The sequence below is a fragment of the Puma concolor genome, chromosome B3 (assembly GCF_028749965.1).
Source record: "Puma concolor isolate L17-30 chromosome B3, mPumCon1.1.hap2, whole genome shotgun sequence".
Lineage (NCBI taxonomy): Eukaryota > Metazoa > Chordata > Mammalia > Carnivora > Felidae > Puma > Puma concolor.
Genome location: NC_141672.1, coordinates 4,064,342 through 4,081,967, shown reverse-complemented (window position 1 = coordinate 4,081,967; position 17,626 = coordinate 4,064,342). Strand labels below are relative to the sequence as shown.

General features: G+C 45.2%; 1 protein-coding gene across 4 annotated transcripts in view; it reads left to right on the top strand.

Moving 5' to 3' along the window:
- The window catches only part of TECPR2 (tectonin beta-propeller repeat containing 2), a 107,419-nt gene that overhangs the window by 11,919 nt on the left and 77,874 nt on the right, over window positions 1–17,626 (top strand). For 3 of the 4 annotated variants that reach the window (XM_025918881.2, XM_086708763.1, XM_086708765.1), the window contains exons 2-4: window positions 1,522–1,812; window positions 16,954–17,082; window positions 17,465–17,596. In XM_025918881.2, the coding sequence (XP_025774666.1) occupies window positions 1,594–1,812; window positions 16,954–17,082; window positions 17,465–17,596 (480 nt within the window). In that variant the 5' untranslated portion in view covers window positions 1,522–1,593. Of the gene's footprint in view, window positions 1–40; window positions 137–1,521; window positions 1,813–16,953; window positions 17,083–17,464; window positions 17,597–17,626 lie in introns of all 4 variants that reach the window. The other variant, XM_086708762.1, reaches the window with a different exon arrangement.

The window sequence follows — 17,626 nt, the reverse complement described above, 5'->3', positions numbered from 1 at the left end:
TGTTGGTCTTCCACTCTTGTCACTCCTTCCTTCCTTGCAGATTTTCCTCGTACACAACTCATTCATCCATTCAGTAAATACTTACTGAGTGCCTCTGATATGCCTGATCCTTTTCGAGGTGCTGGGGGCTACAGAGGTGAGTGAGGCAGATGTGGCCCTGCTCTTGTGGGCCTTACAGACCAGTGATGGTAGAGGGGGTCAGGCAGAGACGGCCAGTCAAAAGAGAAGGCAGAAGAAGTGTGAGCAAGTAAAGCAGAGAGAGGGGACCAGAGAGGGCTTGGTGGTGGTGGTAGGAAGCACACTGTAGGGGGTGGTCAGGTGGGACCTCGTGGATAAGGGGACATTTTAGCAGACACCCATATGCTGAGAAGAACAAAATCTGAGTGACACCTGGAGAAAGAGCATTCCGGGTGGGAGGGACAGCCCAGTGTTGGGGCCCCTGGGTGAGAATGAGTTGGGTGTGAGTTTCGTTATAAGAGAACTTGAAGTTGGTCAGTCAGCTTTATAGAAATCAAAAGGCCAGAGTTCAGCAGACCGCAAATCCGGCATCCTAACAAGTTCTTACTAGAGGGACTTAAAGTCTCCGTAGAACTGAAGGACTAGAATATACCCCTCCAGCTCTAATCAGGATCGGGCACCGCCTGTAGCTGCTGCTTGTCTGTCAGAGCTGTGATGGCGCGATTGGAAAGACTCAGGACCTGGAGCGAGAAGACCTGGACTCGGGTCTCGGCTTTGTGGTCACGGGCAAGTCTTGTGACCCTTGGGTCCTCAGGCCCTTCTCAAAGTTGGAGGTGACGCCACTGATCTCACAGGTGGGACAAGGAGTAAATGAGGGGCTGAACCCTTCATAAATGACAACACACTGTGTAAGGACTGAGTCTCTTTGTTGCGGGAGGCTTTGAACTCAGAGTGCCAAGAGGTACGGGTGTCAGGGTGGAGCAGGTGCATCGCGGAGGCTCTGAGCATCGAGGGGGCTGCAGGCATCCAGCTGGGGGACGTGCTTCTCTGCTGTCTCGACACAGCGAGTGTATTTCCACACCAGGACTGGTTCGTTGTCCTCCTGGGACGATGGCTTTCCTCTTTCTCTTCATGTTCCGTCCGTCCTCACGAGCTTTGTACTTCAGGATGTTTCCAGTGAAGCCTTTCCCACTACTCTGTCCCTCTTATCAAGACCTACAGCTTCGCACCCAATCACATGTGGTTTTGTGCGTCTTCACTGTTTCTTTTGCCTGCCTGGCTAGATCATAAACTGCTCGAGAATAAGAACTGTTTCTAATATTCTTTCTGTTTCTCCGTAGTATTTATTAGCACAGTATAAATTATAGAGGCCAGTACATATTGACGTGCACGTTGAATTAAAGTGCTCGAAGTGATCTTAATGACCCCTGGTTTACTTTCTCCGTTGAAATAAGCCGCAGCTGTAATTTTTCCCCACCTGCAAGTTCCTCGCGCCCACCGTTAAACATGACTTCTCTTTGGCGTGACCAGACGTTGAAAGAATTACAACGCCTTGTTCTTTAGCCCCCAGGTTTCCCCAGATGCCAATCAAACATTCCTTTTCCTGCCTGAAGATCATCTGCGGAAACCTCGGCCATGGCATCAGTATCAGAACCGGTTACCTTCAGAGAGTTCTGCCCTTTGTACTATCTCCTCAATGCCATTCCCACAAAGGTCCAGAAGGGTTTCCGCTCCGTCGTGGTCTACCTCACAGCTCTCGACACCAATGGGGACTACATCGCGGTGGGCAGCAGCATCGGCATGCTCTATCTGTACTGCAGACACTTCAACCAGATGAAGAAGTACAACTTTGAGGTGAGTCTTGCTTTTCTTTACTCCTTAGTATGCAAGAGGCATGGCCGACGTTGGACACGCTCGTGTCTCCTAGGATGGGGTAATTGACTTCCGATTTGGCCTTAGTATCTCACCCAAACACTACTTGAAAACCATCTTTAATTGAAGTGGAATATAACTAAAGACGTTGGTTTGTTTTTGTTTTTACTTTTCTCCCCCTGCCTCTAGAAGTTTAGCACCACTTTAAAAGAGAACATTTTAGTGTTAATATGGAATAGAAAACTTTGGAAGTTGGTACTTTCTTCTACATATTTTTGTTTCTCAGGGTACCTTGACTGACTCGGTTAAATGATCTCTAGTTATTGTGCTGAAATTATTATGAAGAAAGGACTAGTATCAGTATTGGCTAGCTACCCAAACAGGTACATCTGAAATAAGATCTCTCCTTATAGAACATTGCTGTTAGAATCTCAGCCAACCTCTGTTCTGTGTTGGTTGACTTCAGGCATTGCACGTCTGTGTATTGTAGATGCTGGCAGGCACTAAATAAATATTGACACATCATCGTCAAATTCACCTACTTAGTCGATATCTGTGGTTTATTGAGTACGTGGCTTTTGTGAGAGACTCCCAAGGTGACTGAGTTATGGCTTCTCCCTCATGGCCTGGTGTGGCTCTACTATTCCTGTAGTTAGTGGGCTTTTATGGACGTCTTTAGACAAGACTTTTGTGTTTAGGAGTGCCTGGGTGGCTCAGTCAGTTGGGCGTCCAACTTCGGCTCAGGTCATGATGTTACATTTCATGGGTTCGAGTCCTGCGTCAGGCTCTGTGCTGACAGCTCAGAGCCTGGAGCCTGCTTCAGGTTCTGTGTCTCCCTCTCTCTCTGCCCCTTTCCCACTCATACTCTGTCTCTCTCTCTCTCTCAAAAGAAATAAACAGTAAAAAAAGAAAAAAGAAAACAAAATAATAGACCTGATTAAAACGTATCAATAATTATATTAAGTGGAAATGACCTGTACTTATCAATTAAAAGAAGTTACCGGAATGGAGGAAAAAATTATGAACCAACTATATATTGTTCATAAGAAACTCAATTAAAAATTAAAAGGATGGGGGCGCCTGGGTGGCTCAGTCTGTTAAGCGTCCGACTTCAGCTCAGGTCATGATCTTGTGGTCCATGAGTTCAAGCTCTGCGTTGGGCTCTGCACTGACAGCTCAGAGCCTGGAGCCTGCTTCAGATTCTGTGGCCCCCTCTCTCTCCGCCCCTCCCCTGCTTGTGCTCTGTCTCTCTCTCTGTTGTTCAGAAATGAATAAACATTAAACAAAATTAAAAGGATGGAGAAAGGTATGTCATGTAAATGCTAATTAAAAGAAAGTTGGAGTGGCGATGTGAATATCAAAGTGGTCTGAGCAAAGAAATAACTAAGGTTAAAGAGAGCCATTCCATTGGAAAAGACACAGCAGCCTTAAATGTGTGTACCTTAACAAGCAAACTCCACAATAGACGGAGCAAAAAGTCTCATAACTGAAAAACCAAGAAATCCACAATTCTAGTTGGAGACTTCAGCACTCGTCTCTCAAGGATATAGAAATATAGAAGAGCTGAGTGACACCATCAGCTGACATTGTCTCATTGACATTTACAGAACGTTCCACCCAACAGTAGATGAGGGTGTGTTCCTCGTAAGTAAACATGGAACATTCACTGAGACCATATTCTGGGTCATAAAACGTGTCTCAACAAGTTTAGAGTAGAGCAGACTTTGGTTCTCTGTTTCACTCTGTTTTCTCACTTTTTAGTTGAAGTGTACTTGACATAAAGCATACAAATTTCAAATGTACAACTTGGTGAATTAGCCTAGTTGTACAGCCGTGTGATCCCTAGATCAAGATGCAGAACGTCTTCAGCAGTCCAGTAGACTCCCAGCGCCGGCTGCCAGTCAGTACTCCTCTCGCGGGTGCCTGCTCTTCTGACCTCTAACACTGCAGGGTACATTTGCTAGCCCCTTAGGTTTTAATTCACTGCTAGGTCATCTTTGGCATTAAGGTGTAGGGTTGGAGCACGCGCACGTGTGTGTGTGTGTGTGTGTGTTCCAGAAAGTGTATTTGGATGGAAGTGGAACACAGGGCAAGGATATGAGCAGCGTGGGTTAAGGCCAGAAAGGCGGGTGGGGCCTCGCACATGAGACTGTAGGCTGGAACCTGCTTCTGGGGCAGGGTCAGCTCTGGGACCCTTGTGGGCTGTGTGGGCTAGGGGCCAAGTGTGAATTCAGACCCTTTACTCGGGTTGCATTTCAACCCAGTTCTCTGTTATAAAACACATGTGGCTTATTGATACCATTGTATTGTCCTTTTTAAAATATAATTATATGACTGTTTTTTAAAGTTCACCACCAAACTCACAAAAACTTAGAGAAAAGCGAGTGTAATGTTCCCCGAATGAAACTACAGTTACCCCTGACCGTCAGTTTTATAGTTTTACCTAGAATTAGCTTTCTCTTTATCCTATGATGAGCCCCATGAGCTCTGAAGGAAGGTGATGTCCTAGCACCAGGGGTGCCCAGAGTTTGGGAGAATCAAGTACAAATTCTTGGAACCAGCAGATGAAGAGGGGACTCCAGGAAAAGTCATATATTATATGTATACGTCCGCTGGCTTTCTCTGATGGAGGGATCAGAAAAAAATGTATTTTACTGGGGCCAAAATCCAAACTTGACAGCCCCAAGTATCCAAAACATTTTTCAAGCACCCATTTGGTATAGAATACAAACCCGTAATTGTGGAAAATCACAAAGGAAGTGCAAAATAAAAATTCCGTTTTGGAAAGAACACGGAATTTGGAATCAGAATACTGGGGTGGGAAAAGAAAGCTAAATCGTCTGTAAAACATACGGGAAAAGGTCTGCAGGAGCACTCCTGACTCTCCATCATGATTCTCTAAATCTCTGTGGGGCCTGAGAATGGGGTAGGCTAAGGGAGGGGGTGTGAAGAAGTATCTTTTTGTTTTCTTTAAATGCGGTGGAATCATTCGAATTTTTTGGTAACAAGAATGTTTTCCTATTTCCTTGTTTTGGGTTTTGTTTTTTTTTAATGTTTTTGAAGTTTGTTTTCGACAGAGAGACAGAGTGAGCGAGGGACGGGCAGAGAGAGGGGGAGAGAGAGAATCCCGGGTAGGCTGTGCGCTGTCAGCACGGAGCCCAATGTGGGGCTCTACCTCACAAACTGTGAGAGCACGACCTGAGCCAAAATCAAGAGTTGGACGCTCAACTGACCGAGCCACCCAGGCGCCCCCGTATTTACTTGCATCAACACAACAACACAAAGCTCTGTTTTGAGTGTTGGCTGTCGGTTATTAGCTACGTGATCCTAGAGATGGATTAACTGTTTTGTTGTTCTGGTCATTTTTGTCCTCAGAGCTGGCTAGGTCTTAGAATAATTTGGCACGATTCCCATGTTTTTCAAATAAAGAAATGGTAAGATTCCCGCTCCACGCCACACAGCTGGTTGCCTGACCATTATGCTCGCTTCCTATGGGAGAAGACAGGGCCTCCACAAAAGTCTAGATTTGGAAGACAGTGGAAACCAGATTCAGAGTCTCTGGAATTTCCAAGTGAAAATTGAGAGACGCATCAACTAGTTTCATTTAGGGGAAATCTAAGATTTTATAGGAAGGTAAATAAAAATAAAAGTTAGTCTACCCTCTCATGAACCCATGTATGGCATGGATGAAAGATGATGTTTTTAAATGAAGTTCTGTTTCTAAAGAAGGAAAGCAGACCTTATATGTGCTAAATACAGCCTGTCGTGTGTTTTCAAGAATAATACTTTTGGAAACCTTTTTTCCTACACGAGTTAGTGGGAGAGGGCAGATGGAGACACAAGAAGTTCTTCTAGCTTGTGCCAAAAGCACAAGAAACTGTGAGGAGCTAATAACGAGTATAAAAATGTTATAAACTTGTTAAATATATGGGTGTGAAATACGTAAGAACAGACCGGAACGATAAGTTGACCTGAGCTTCTGATTTTCTCTTTGGAAAGTAATTGTATAACCTCTCTTCTTAGCATTCGGTGAATGGCGGAGATTCCACGGATTCGCCTCCAGAGCAGTCTCTGCACTACCTGGTTCTCACTTCTGCAGCTTGTCTGCACTTGGGTCTCCAGGAGTTCATTCAATAAGTACCCAGTGCGGGGACACCTGGGTGGCTCCGTCGGTTGAGTGTCCGACTTCGGCTCAGGTCATGATCTCGCAGTGTGTGAGTTCGAGTTCTGCATCAGGCTCTGTGCTGACAGCTCGGAGCCTGGAGCCTGCTTTGGATTCTTTGTCTCCCTCTCTGTCTGCACCGCTCCCCTCCCCCCCCCCCCCAACACACACACTCTGTTTCTTTCTCCTTCAAAAATAAATAAACATTAAAAAAGAAAAAAGTACCCAGTGCTCACCGTGTGCTAGGCCCGCTTGAGGTCCTGGAGAGGCACAGAACAGGGCAGGCAAGGCCCCTGCCCTCAGGGGACTCGGAGTCTAGTGGGGAGCCAGAGCCGCCAACACACAGACGAACAAGAAGGGGGTCTGAGGGGAGAATAAAGCAGAGGAGGGGGTGAGGAGCTGCAGCGCGGGGCGTTGCAATTTTAAATAGGAAGTTCAGGGAAGGGCTCGCTGAGCAGTGACAGCTGAATGGAGACCCAAAGACAGCGAGCAGCATGATGGACGTGCTGTTACAGCGGGGGCAGAATATTCCCAGTGGAAGGAAGGAGAGGCCTGAGCATGGGAACATGTCTGTGATGTTTTCCAGTCAGGAACCTCATGCTTCAGAATGTTATGAATGTTTCCTTGACTTTTACCAAGTGTGTGTGTGTGTGTGTGTGTGTGTATTTTTTTTAAGTTTACTCATTTATTTCAACAGAGAGAGTGCATGCATGTGAGAGAAAACAGGGTAGGGGCAGAAGGAGAAGGAGAGAGGATCTTAGGCAGACTCCATGCCCCGCACAGAGCCCGACTTGGGACTCGATCCCACAGACCTTGAGATCATGATCTGAGCTGAAATCAAGAGTTGGATGCTTAACTGACTAATTAGGATCCTATGATCTAAATTCTGGCATGTCAGTAGCATTGCGGTATAGGGTTTCACTGGTATCCTCAGCATGGATTGCTTCAACTCATTAACTAATGGTAATTTAAAATTGTATTTGCAATTGTAATGACTCCAGAAGAGTCAAGATACTAATGGCAAAAGAACAAGATGGGAGAGGTTGCTCTACTGGGTTAGCAAGGCTTATAAACCTTCAGTAATTAAGCTGATTGTGGTTGTTAGCACAAGAATAGATAAAGAGATCAGATCAAAAAGAATAGAACAGAGAACCCAGAAAATCCATACATATATGATCGCTTGAGGTTTTGCAAAGATGCTATTACAAGGTTGTTCTACTAAATGGTGTGGGACATTTGGATATGAGTATTTGGGGGAAAGTGAAACTTGAAACCTACCTCACTTCAGATGTTTATTTTGTCTCAACACTTTAAAGGTATTATATCATCATCACCACTGCTGGGACTCCTGCTGGCCGTCGAATTGTTTTCCTTTGTAGGTAATCTGCCTTCTGTCTCTAAGATTTCTCTAGTGGTGGTGTCCCAGGCCCTAGGGACTTCCTTCAAGTCCAGTGGATGTTCCCTACTCCAATTTGCCCTATGGAAGTAAGGAAATTATTCCAGAAAAGGGGATGCTTTGATTTAACTTTTGGATCATCAAATAGTTATGTAAATATTTAAACTTTAAACTGTGGTTCTGTGTTAGTAAAAGAAGGATAAAAGTGAAACAGTTCTTTTGAATTTGATGAATATCTTACTAGAGTCTTCTTAAATGTTTCTAGGTATTTTCGACCTATTGTTTGATATGCTAGCAGTTTCTCCTAAAGGTTAAGCTTTGGCATATCGAGAGACACTCATGAAGAAAGCCTTGTCACATTTCACAGCTCCCATGAGCTCACTCGCAAAGAACGCTTCCCCTTCGTACAGTTTTGTCCTGTGTATGAAGGGAAAACCGCCTGCCAAGGAGCCTGAGGAGGTTGGTGGAATGCTACCCTGGTGGTGAAGTGTTTGTTCAGAAAATCATCACTGGCTTCTTTCAAATCAGTCTCTTCTTAAATTTTTTTATCGCTAGATTTCCATTTTGAGGGGGGTTAAGTTGCCACAAGGCAACAAGAAGTGCTCCTGGGAAGTTGGAAAGGAGGGAAATGTAAGAGTCAGCATACAATAGATGAGCCCTGAAATGGACAGAGTCTCCTTAAAGAGACAGAAGAGTGACTCCCAGGCCAGAATAAGACTGAACTGTCCCTACATCAAAAGAAAAAAGGAGGGGTACCTGAGTGGCTCAGTCGCTTAAGCGTCCGACTTTGACCCAGGTTAGCCCCGCATTGGGCTCTCTGCTGTCAGCACGGAGCCCGCTTCAGATCCTCTGTCCACCCCCCCGGCCCCGCCCCTCCTCTGCTCATCCTCTCTCTCTCAGAATAAATAAACTTAAAAAAAAAGAAGAAAAGAGGATGTGACGGCAGGAAGAGAGCGTATAGTCTGCTGGGTAACTTGGGAAAAATCGGGGCGAATTACCCATGCAGCTGGGAGTCCCTTTGAGAGCTGAGACCCCCTTGGCATGGCCGGCCCTAACGCTTACCGTGGCTTGCTCAGAAATTGCTCCCTGCTAGCCAAGCAGCTTTTGACTGAGACTTGCTGCCCATGCGCATCAGCCAGTGGGGAAGAATGTACAGGTCCTACGTACGTGAGCATTCTGGTTTGTGTGACCGTTAGTTCTTTATAAAGTAATAAACTGGCTTTTTGGCTTAAACTTTAACTTCTTGTGCATGAGATGCCCACAAGGCAACCACCCTGGGCACTGAACACAATAGGACACTGTAAAAACTGAGTTTCTGAGTCAGGAAGGTTGAGGGCCAGAACCTCCACGTGCTGGCTCACCAGTCTGAGTCTGTGTTGGGCACGTGTGTACACCGTAGTGCGTAAGGGCACGTGCACATGTGATGAAGCTGTGAAAAGCAAGGGGATAAATTCCAATTCCAGGATAGTGGTTTTGGTGGCATGAGGGTATGCAGGTAGGGAGAAGGGCCCAGAGGGCTTCAAAGGCGCCCTCGACGTTCCCTTTTCCAGGCTGGGTCGGGACTCCGTGGACGTTCATTTTATGACCATCTAAGCAGTTGTCTAAGTCATGTCGTATGTAGTCTTGTATATGTAAACGTATTTCATCATTGTAGAAATGGAAACGAGAGACTCCCATGCCACGAGGCACTTGGGATTCAGCCAACTGGCATCGTGAAGGCAGCAATCTTGTCCGCCCCGCCCCTCATACCCGTCGGAGCTGACCATGTCCTTCCCATGGCCCCCCCGTACCTGTGTGTCAGTGACAGTAATGCTTAGTTCCTGTATGTGTTGATGGGTCTTGTCCTTTTCCTGGACCGTGAGAGCCCCTGAAAGGGACACGTTGTTCGTGTCCACACGACAAGCACAGTGAAGCCATCAGTAAACATGATTGCTTAATCTTCAGCGTGCATCTCATTGTAAATCAGCAATGCATTTATTTAATTTTTTAATGTTTATTTCGAGAGAGAGAGAGAGACAGAGCGTGAGTGGGGGAGGGGCAGAGAGAGAGGGGGAGACACAGAATCCGAAGCAGACTCCAGGCTCTGAGCTGTCAGCACAGAGCCTGACGTGGGGCTCGAACTCACAAACTGCAAGATCATGACCCCAGCCAAAGCTGGACGCTTAACCGACTGAGCCACGCAGGCGCCCCCGTAAAGATCCCATTTTTAAATAATATCTTAAATGAAGGATTGGCTTTATGCAATAGAAATACTGTTTAAAAAGATGGATGGTGGCTTTGTGCCTTCCGTTTTCTAAAACAGGTTTTGTGTATCCTGATCCAGTCGTAAAAAATAAGCCTCGAATATTTTCTCCACCTGTGTCTTTTTATTCTGTGTGGCACTTGGTGATAGCCTCATCTCAATTACCCTCTCTCCCTGCGGGGGTGTATGTAACTGGGGAGCCCTGGGCCTGCCGCTGTGCCCACCCAGAACCACGCTTCCCACTGGCGCTCCCGGCCTGTGACTGGGTGCAGCTGGGACACAAGGCACACCTACGCCCATGAAGCTGGTGAGTCCTGACAAGTGACGCTGGCTTGGGGGTTCCTGATGGCAAGGCCACAACTTTCTAGAACTGCACTGCGGTTGGAGATTAGCCTGTGCAACTCCCCTTCCTTCCCTTGTCTCCATCTCGGGTCGCAGACCTGCACTGTGAGTTGACAGTTCTCCCCGCCTCTTCCGGCTGGGTTTGCCCAGACAGATGTCGCGCGTGTCTGCTTCCACTGGCAGGTCCTGCTTTTTGGCAGACTCGTGCTAACACAACGGTGTGGTTCGGTCTTCCGGGCCTTCGATAGCCTGCTTCCACCAGTTACCATGACGGGAGGGTTGAATCCATCCACAGAAATAGTGCATTTGTCTTTCTGTCCGTTTCTGCTTCACGTATTTTTAAAAATTGTGGTAAAACATACAGAACATAAAATTTATCATTTTTCCACTTTTAAGTGTATATAGTTCAGTGGTATTCAATATAGTCACGTTGTTGTGTTGTTTCGTGCATTTTAAAGCTCTATTGTTTGGTACTTATACATTTAGGATTGTTGTCTATTTATTGAATAGATCCTTTTATCACTATGTAGTATCTCTTTTTTATCTCTGGTGATATTCCTTGTCTACTTGGGTGGTGGTATAGCCTCTCCTGCTTGCTTACAATCAGAGTTTGCCTGGTATATCTTTTTCCATTCTTACCTTTAGTTTATCTGTGCCTTTATAACTAAAGTGCATTTCTTGAAGATAACATGAAGTCAGGTCTTATTTTTTTATTCAGTTTAACAATCTCTAGTTTCTTTTAAGTTTATTTATTTTGAGAGAGAGAGAGAGAGAGAGAGAGAGAGCGCGTGCGTACACAAGTAGGGGAGGGGCAGAGGGGGGGTGGGGAGAGGGAGAGAGAATCCCAAGCAGGCTCTGCGCTTACAGTGCAGACGTGAGGCTCAAACTCATGAACTGCGAGATCATGACCCGAGCTGAAGCCAGATGTTTAACCAACTAAGCCACCCAGGCGCCCCTGCTTTTTTTTTTTCTTTTTAAGTAATCTTTATGCCCAGCATGAGGATTGAACTCACGACCCTGAGATTGAGAGTCGCAAGCCCTACCGACTGAGCCAGCCAGACGGCCTGATAATTGGCATATTTAGGCCATTTATATTGAATGTAATTATTGATATGGTTGGGTTTAAGTCAGTTTCTCGGCCTGACAGCTACTGACACCTTGGTCTGGGGTGCTCTCCTGGGTATTGCAGGTGTTTAGCAGCATCCCTGCTTTCTGCCTACCAGATGGCGTTTGTATCACCTCCAATTGCAGCAACCTCCAGAAACTGTCACATGCCCCATGGACAGGCTGGGGGACAGACTTGTCCCCAGTTGAGAGCCATCAGTTAGGTCTACCATCTTGGTAATTGTGTTCTGCTTATCCCACCTGTTCTTTATTATCTTGTTTTGTTTATTTTCTTTTCCTGCTGTCTTTCAGACTAATTATTTTTTCATATTTCTATTTTATATCCACTATGGCTTGTTAGGCCCTCCCGCTTTTCTTTCTTAGCAGTTTTTCTAGGATTTACAACATGTGTCCTTTGACCTCTCTCCGTCTACCCTCAAGTAATGTAACATCACTTCACAAATAACATAAGAACTATTTAACAGTTTATTTTACTTGCAGATTTTGTGTCGCCGACATATGGAAATAGAATTGATTAATGTGTATTTTACTTCCATCGTATTTTATAGATTTCTTAGGGTTTTCTACACAGGTGATCACTTCTGCCTGTGCAGGAAGCATTTTACTTCATTTTTGCCAATGTGTATGCCTTTGCTTTTTTTTTTTTTTTTTTTTACTTGAGTGACTGCACTGGCTGGGACCTCCAGTACAATGTCCACAGTAAGAATGGACATCTTTGCCTTGGCGTGTACGTGCGTTAGCTGTAGATTCCTCATAGATGCTTTTTGTTTCTACTTAATTCTGTTCCTAGTTTTCCGAAAGTTTTTTAGTCATGAATGAGTATGGAAGTTTGTCATATTTTTTCTGAATCTGTTGAGATGATAACATAATTTTCTTCTTTATTCTATTAATATGGCATATTATATGTATTGAGTTTGATTGTTAATCCAAATGTGTATTACTTCTGTAAACCCCACTGTGTAATGATGTATTATCCTTTTTAAAATCTTGCTATCTTCCTTTCGGTAATATTTTATTACAGTTTTTTTTTTTTTTTTGTATCGATATTCATGAGGGATATTAGCCTATAAGGTTTTGTTTTGTTGTGTTTTGTTTTTGGCCTTTAGTTTTCTTACGATGTCTCTGGCCTTTCTCATCTAAACGTAAATGTCTCGTACTCTTGATATTTTGCTTGTCTGAATGTCTCTGTGTCTCTAAGTTGTTTAAACAGATCTCTATTCAAAGCTAACAGTTTTTCTATCTTAGCACTTTGAAGATGATCTTCCATTGTCTTCTGGTCTCCATTGTTTCTGTTGAGAAGTTTTGTTTTTTTTTAAATTTTTTTTTCAACGTTTATTTATTTTTGCGACAGAGAGAGACAGAGCATGAACAGGGGAGGGGCAGAGAGAGAGGGAGACACAGAATCGGAAACAGGCTCCAGGCTCTGAGCCATCAGCCCAGAGCCTGACGCGGGGCTCGAACTCACGGACCGCGAGATCGTGACCTGAGCTGAAGTCGAACGCTTAACCGACTGCGCCACCCAGGCGCCCCAAGTTTTGTTTTTTTTAAAGAATTTTCTTTTTTTTTTTTTGAGAGTGAGCATGCACGTGCATGTACGTGTGCAGGGGAGGGGCAGGACGAGAGGGAGAAGGAGGATCTTAAGCAGGCTGCATGCACAGCATGGAGCCCAATGAGGGGCTCGATCTCACCACCAGGAGACCATGACCTGAACCAAAACCAAGAGTCAGATGCTTAACCAACTGAACCACCCAGGTGCCCCTAAACATTTTATTTTCAAGCACTCTCTACACCCAACAAGGGGCTTGAACTCACAACCCCAAAATCGAGAGTCACGCACTCGACCAACCGAGCCAGCCAGGTGCCCCGAGAAGTTTGGTTTTTAATAATTACTCATATCTGGTCATGTGCCCTTTTTTCTGACATATCAATATCTTCTCGGCATCTGAGGTTTTAGCGTTTCACTACACAGTGTGTATATGTGGATTTCTTTCTGTTAAACTTTTTCAAGGCTTGTGCTCCTGAGGACACGGGTCTTTCATCAATTCTGGGTAACTTTTAGCCCTTATCTCTGAAGATGTTGCCTTCTGTTACCCTCTTTTCTTCTGGCATCCCAATTAGATGGATCTTTGGATTCTGTCCCCTAGGACTCTGCTCTTTCACGTTTCTTATCTTTTCCTCTCTGTACGTGGCACAGATCTGTCATCTAGTTCAATAATTTTCTTTCAGCTCTGACTAATCTGCTATTTAATCACCCATTAAGATTTTAAATTCTTTTGACTCTTTCATTTCTATTTCCGATAGTAGGTTACTATTATGTTTTAAATTCTGTATATATTTCTTTAAAATGTTAAGCATATTTCTTTTATGCTCTGGGTCTCTTCGATCTAAATGCTGTACTTGGGTGGAGGCAAAGGGTTGTACAATTCTGTTATTGTGTTAAAAAATTATTTTTTTCATGTTTATTTACTTTTGAGAGAAAGAGAGAGAGAGAGTGCGGGGGGGGGGGGGGGGGCAGAGAGAGAGAGAGAGGGAGACCCAGAATCCGAAGCAGGCTCCAGGCTCCAAGGTGTCAGCACAGAGCCCAACATGGGGCTCAAACTCAAAAACCGTGAGACCATGACCTGAGCCGAAGTCAGACGCTTAACCGACTGAGCCACCCAGGAGTCCCTGTTACTGTGTTTTTTTAGTTGATTCTTCTTCATGGGGCCTTTTTCTCATGGTGGTTTCTAATTAGAAGCTCTGTGACTGGTCCTAATACGTGTGAATCTGAGGGACCTGGGTCGAGACTGTGTCCCACAGATGGGGTTTAGACTCCCTCTGCCAGGCCTCTTGGCGTGCAGCTAACATAGATGCACTTCAGGTCAACTGCCTGGCATGGAGCTCTTTTTGAGTGGAAACAGAAGATAAATTCAAACTCAGATGCTGAATAGGGCAGGCTGGTGGTGACAGATTCTTGGGGAACATTCTTCTCTTTTATTCACTCTAGCCAATGTCTGAGAGAAGACAGAGTTCCTTGTCAGCTCCATTTGCCAGCAAATTGATTTTTCCCTAGTTTACACTTTGATGGTTAGGCCTTCAGGGGGTCTTCAGGGGCTTTTGCAGGGGATGGCCGTTCCAGTTCCCACCTCATCTGGCCTGAAGCCTTGTCCGCATTTAGCCCTGTTCAGCTCAGGAAACCAAGGCTCTTGGTGTTGGTCAGACAGTTCTGAGGCAGCCCGTAGCTTCAGGGCTGCCTTCTGGTCTGGTTTGACAGTATTCTTATCGGCTTTGGCCTCTGTTGATTTTTACTTCCTAGAGATCAGCTATGCATTTAAAAGGGTGTTTTGTGTATCTTACTCAGCATTTCTAGATGTTTGGAGAGGAACGTTTTTTCAGAATAGCTACACTCATACTATAGGAAGTTGAAGCCTCGTATTTTGTTTCCATCTAAAGTATAGCTAAGTATTGATATTCTGATTCTTGCGATGTTTTGGTTCTTAAGAACTGTAACACTAATGATCATATTAAATAGCGTTAAGTCACAATGTTAGTTTATTAAAAAGCATGTGTACATGCATCGCACATAGATACTCAGGCTTCCAGCCCACCTGAATGATGATTTTTATTTTGAAACCACTCATTCAGAAAAATTACACCACCGCTTTGTGCTATGACACGGCAAGGTCTCCAATAAGGGATCTTGATTCCTGATGTGGTGGCAGTTCTAATAATTATGAATTCGCAGGACAGTATTGTCTTCACCAGCCTGCTGCCATGTCAACACTGTCCACGTCTAAAGCATGTTCTGGCACTGTCTTTCCTCAGAGCAGCGCCAGTGGATTCTGCTCACAGCATCAGCACTCGTGTTTTCCACGCCGCAGATGATAAAGTCCCCTTATTTTCCTTCTTCTCCACAAGCCTGCCAAGCCTCCCGAGCCTCCCATCTGCGGGGCGTGCGGATTCCCACTCAGCGCAGAGAGCAGCGAGGCAGGGCCTCCGGTCACACTTAGGCGTGAATCCCAACTCTTGACTCCTCCGGTGCTGTGTCCTTACACAAACCACTTAACCTTTGTCAAACGAAGAAAACCACAGCACCTGCCCTCACGGATGCGTGAGGAATCAAGGAGGTAATGCATGTGAAGCGCTTACCAGGTCGCCTGGCTCAGAATGCTCAGTAAAGGAGAGCCGCTGTGCTGTTCTCCTTGGTGCTGTCATCATGGCAAACAGGTCTTAACAGAGTCTTCTTTCTCCATCAGGGTTTACTGCCTTCCTGCCCGTTCAGCTTGCCACTTCTCTCCACGAGGCACGTATGACCTCCGGCCTCCGGCCCGAACTATAGCAAAAGGCCCCCGGCTGGTCTCGCCGCCTGGTCGCACTTCCTCCTCCTTCTGTGCTACACCCGATCAGGGTTATCAGAAACACTTCTGACCATACACTGGCAAAGTCAGGAATCTTCCTGGGCTCCCCTTTGCCTTCCTATAGCTTAAGATCCAAAGCCCTTCCCCTACATCACGATCTCATCAGATATATTTAGAGCCCCTGAGAATACCCTGAAAGCTGTAAAGTACCAGATGAAAGCAAGCGCAGTCATCACCACCCCCACTGGCTGTAGGCGGCTTTTCATGTGCCCGGCTCATTGCCACAGCTCAGCTTTAAGAGGGCGGGACTGCGACCTACTTCAGTTTATGTTACCATAGCAGCTGACTCTGTACCCTGAATGTGGAGGGTATACCTCCACATTTGATAGATTGAATACCGTGTAAATTACTGCATCCAAATATAGGGATCAAAGTGTTTTATTGGAGCTCTTGCCATATATCTTAGCGGGGTCAAATGGTTGCGTGAGTTTTCTGAATGAATGGTTTCACTCAGTGGGCCTGGAAGCCTTGAGTATCTGTGTGCAGTGCTTGTACGTGTGCTTTTTTTGTTAATTTTTTGTTATTTATTTGGGGGAGAGAGAGAGAGGGAGACACAGAATCCAAAGCAGGCTCCAGGCTCCGAGATGTCAGCACAGAGCCCAATGCAGGGCTCGAACTCCCGAACTGTGAGATCATGACCTGAACTGAAGTCAGACGCTTAACCGACTGAGCCACCCAGGCGCCCCTTGTACATGTGCTTTTAAGTATAGCAATGTATTAAGTTTGAGTTAGCGTTACTTAATTTGATTATTGATCTAAGAACAAATTTCAGATGCATCACCTCCTGGATCCGTGCAGCAAGCCTGTGCTGCAGGCAGACCGTCAACTGCAGTGATTGAATGACTTGTCCATGTTAAGAGAAGAAAGCAGAGCTTGGATCTGGGGTAGATAAGCTCTTCTTACTCCAGATTCCTGTTCTGGGCAGGAAACAGCTCTCCAAGCCCCTGGTACTCTCTTGATCAGTACTTAGAATATTCACACTCAATTGATCAGCATTTCCTTCATTAGAAATGTAGTTTTTTCATTTGTCATTTCAAAGATTAAAAACCTAGAGGGGCACCTGGGTGGCTCAGTTATTTAAGTGTCCAACTCTGGCTCAGGTCATGATCTCATGGTATGTGGAGTTCAAGTCTCACCTCGGGCCCACAGCTGTCAGCAAAGAGCCTGCTTGGGATTCTCGTTCTCTTTCTCTCTCTGCCCCTCCCCTGCTCTTGCTTTTTTTTTTTTTTTCTCTCTCTCTCAAAATAAATAAACTTAAAAAGTAATAAAGATCTAGAAACAAAAAGGAGGGTTTAACAGATGTCATTGTTTTTCTGAGTTGTACACATTTTCGATCAGGACTTTGTATAGGCTGCAGCCTGATGAAGCTTCCGCCTCCTTCCGCCTTCACGGGTGATGTTTGCGTCTCGGAAGCCAGCCTGGTTACAGGTCCATTTGTCTTTAACATTTGCTCTCTTAGGGGAAAACGGAACCCATCACAGTGGTGAAGTTGCTGGCCTGCTTCGACGACCTCGTGGCCGCGGGCACAGCCTCCGGGAGAGTTGCTGTTTTTCAGCTTGTCTCTTCCTTGCCAGGGAGAAATAAACAAGTAAGTACGAGTCACTTTAGCATTTCTTAACTTCTTGGCCCGTTCCTCGTGGATTTTAAAATGAAAACTCATCTACCCAGAAAACACACGCTCAGAAAAGCTTAACCCTATGCTTTTTATAATCAGATACCATTTTTGTTCTTGATAGGATGCTTGGCAGAATGCGCATTTGGGTAATTTAAATTTTGCTTAATATTCTCTGGCCATCCTCTATCAGTTTTAAAATAAATGCCCAGATGGAACCTTGTGCAGGCTTTTGCGTGGAAAACAAGGTTGGGAAAACCAGCTTCTCCGTAGGTAGGAGGGACTGTATAATCCCTTGGCCACGAGCCCCATCTCACATCTTTTCTTTCTTGTGCGCATTTTTATCGTTCGTTCCTAGCTTCGGAGATTTGATGTCACCGGTATTCACAAAAATAGCATAACAGCTCTGGCTTGGAGCCCCAATGGAATGAAATTGTTCTCTGGAGATGACAAAGGGAAAATTGTCTATTCTTCTCTGGATCTAGACCAGGTAAAACTGTTTCCAGAAATATTTTTGGCC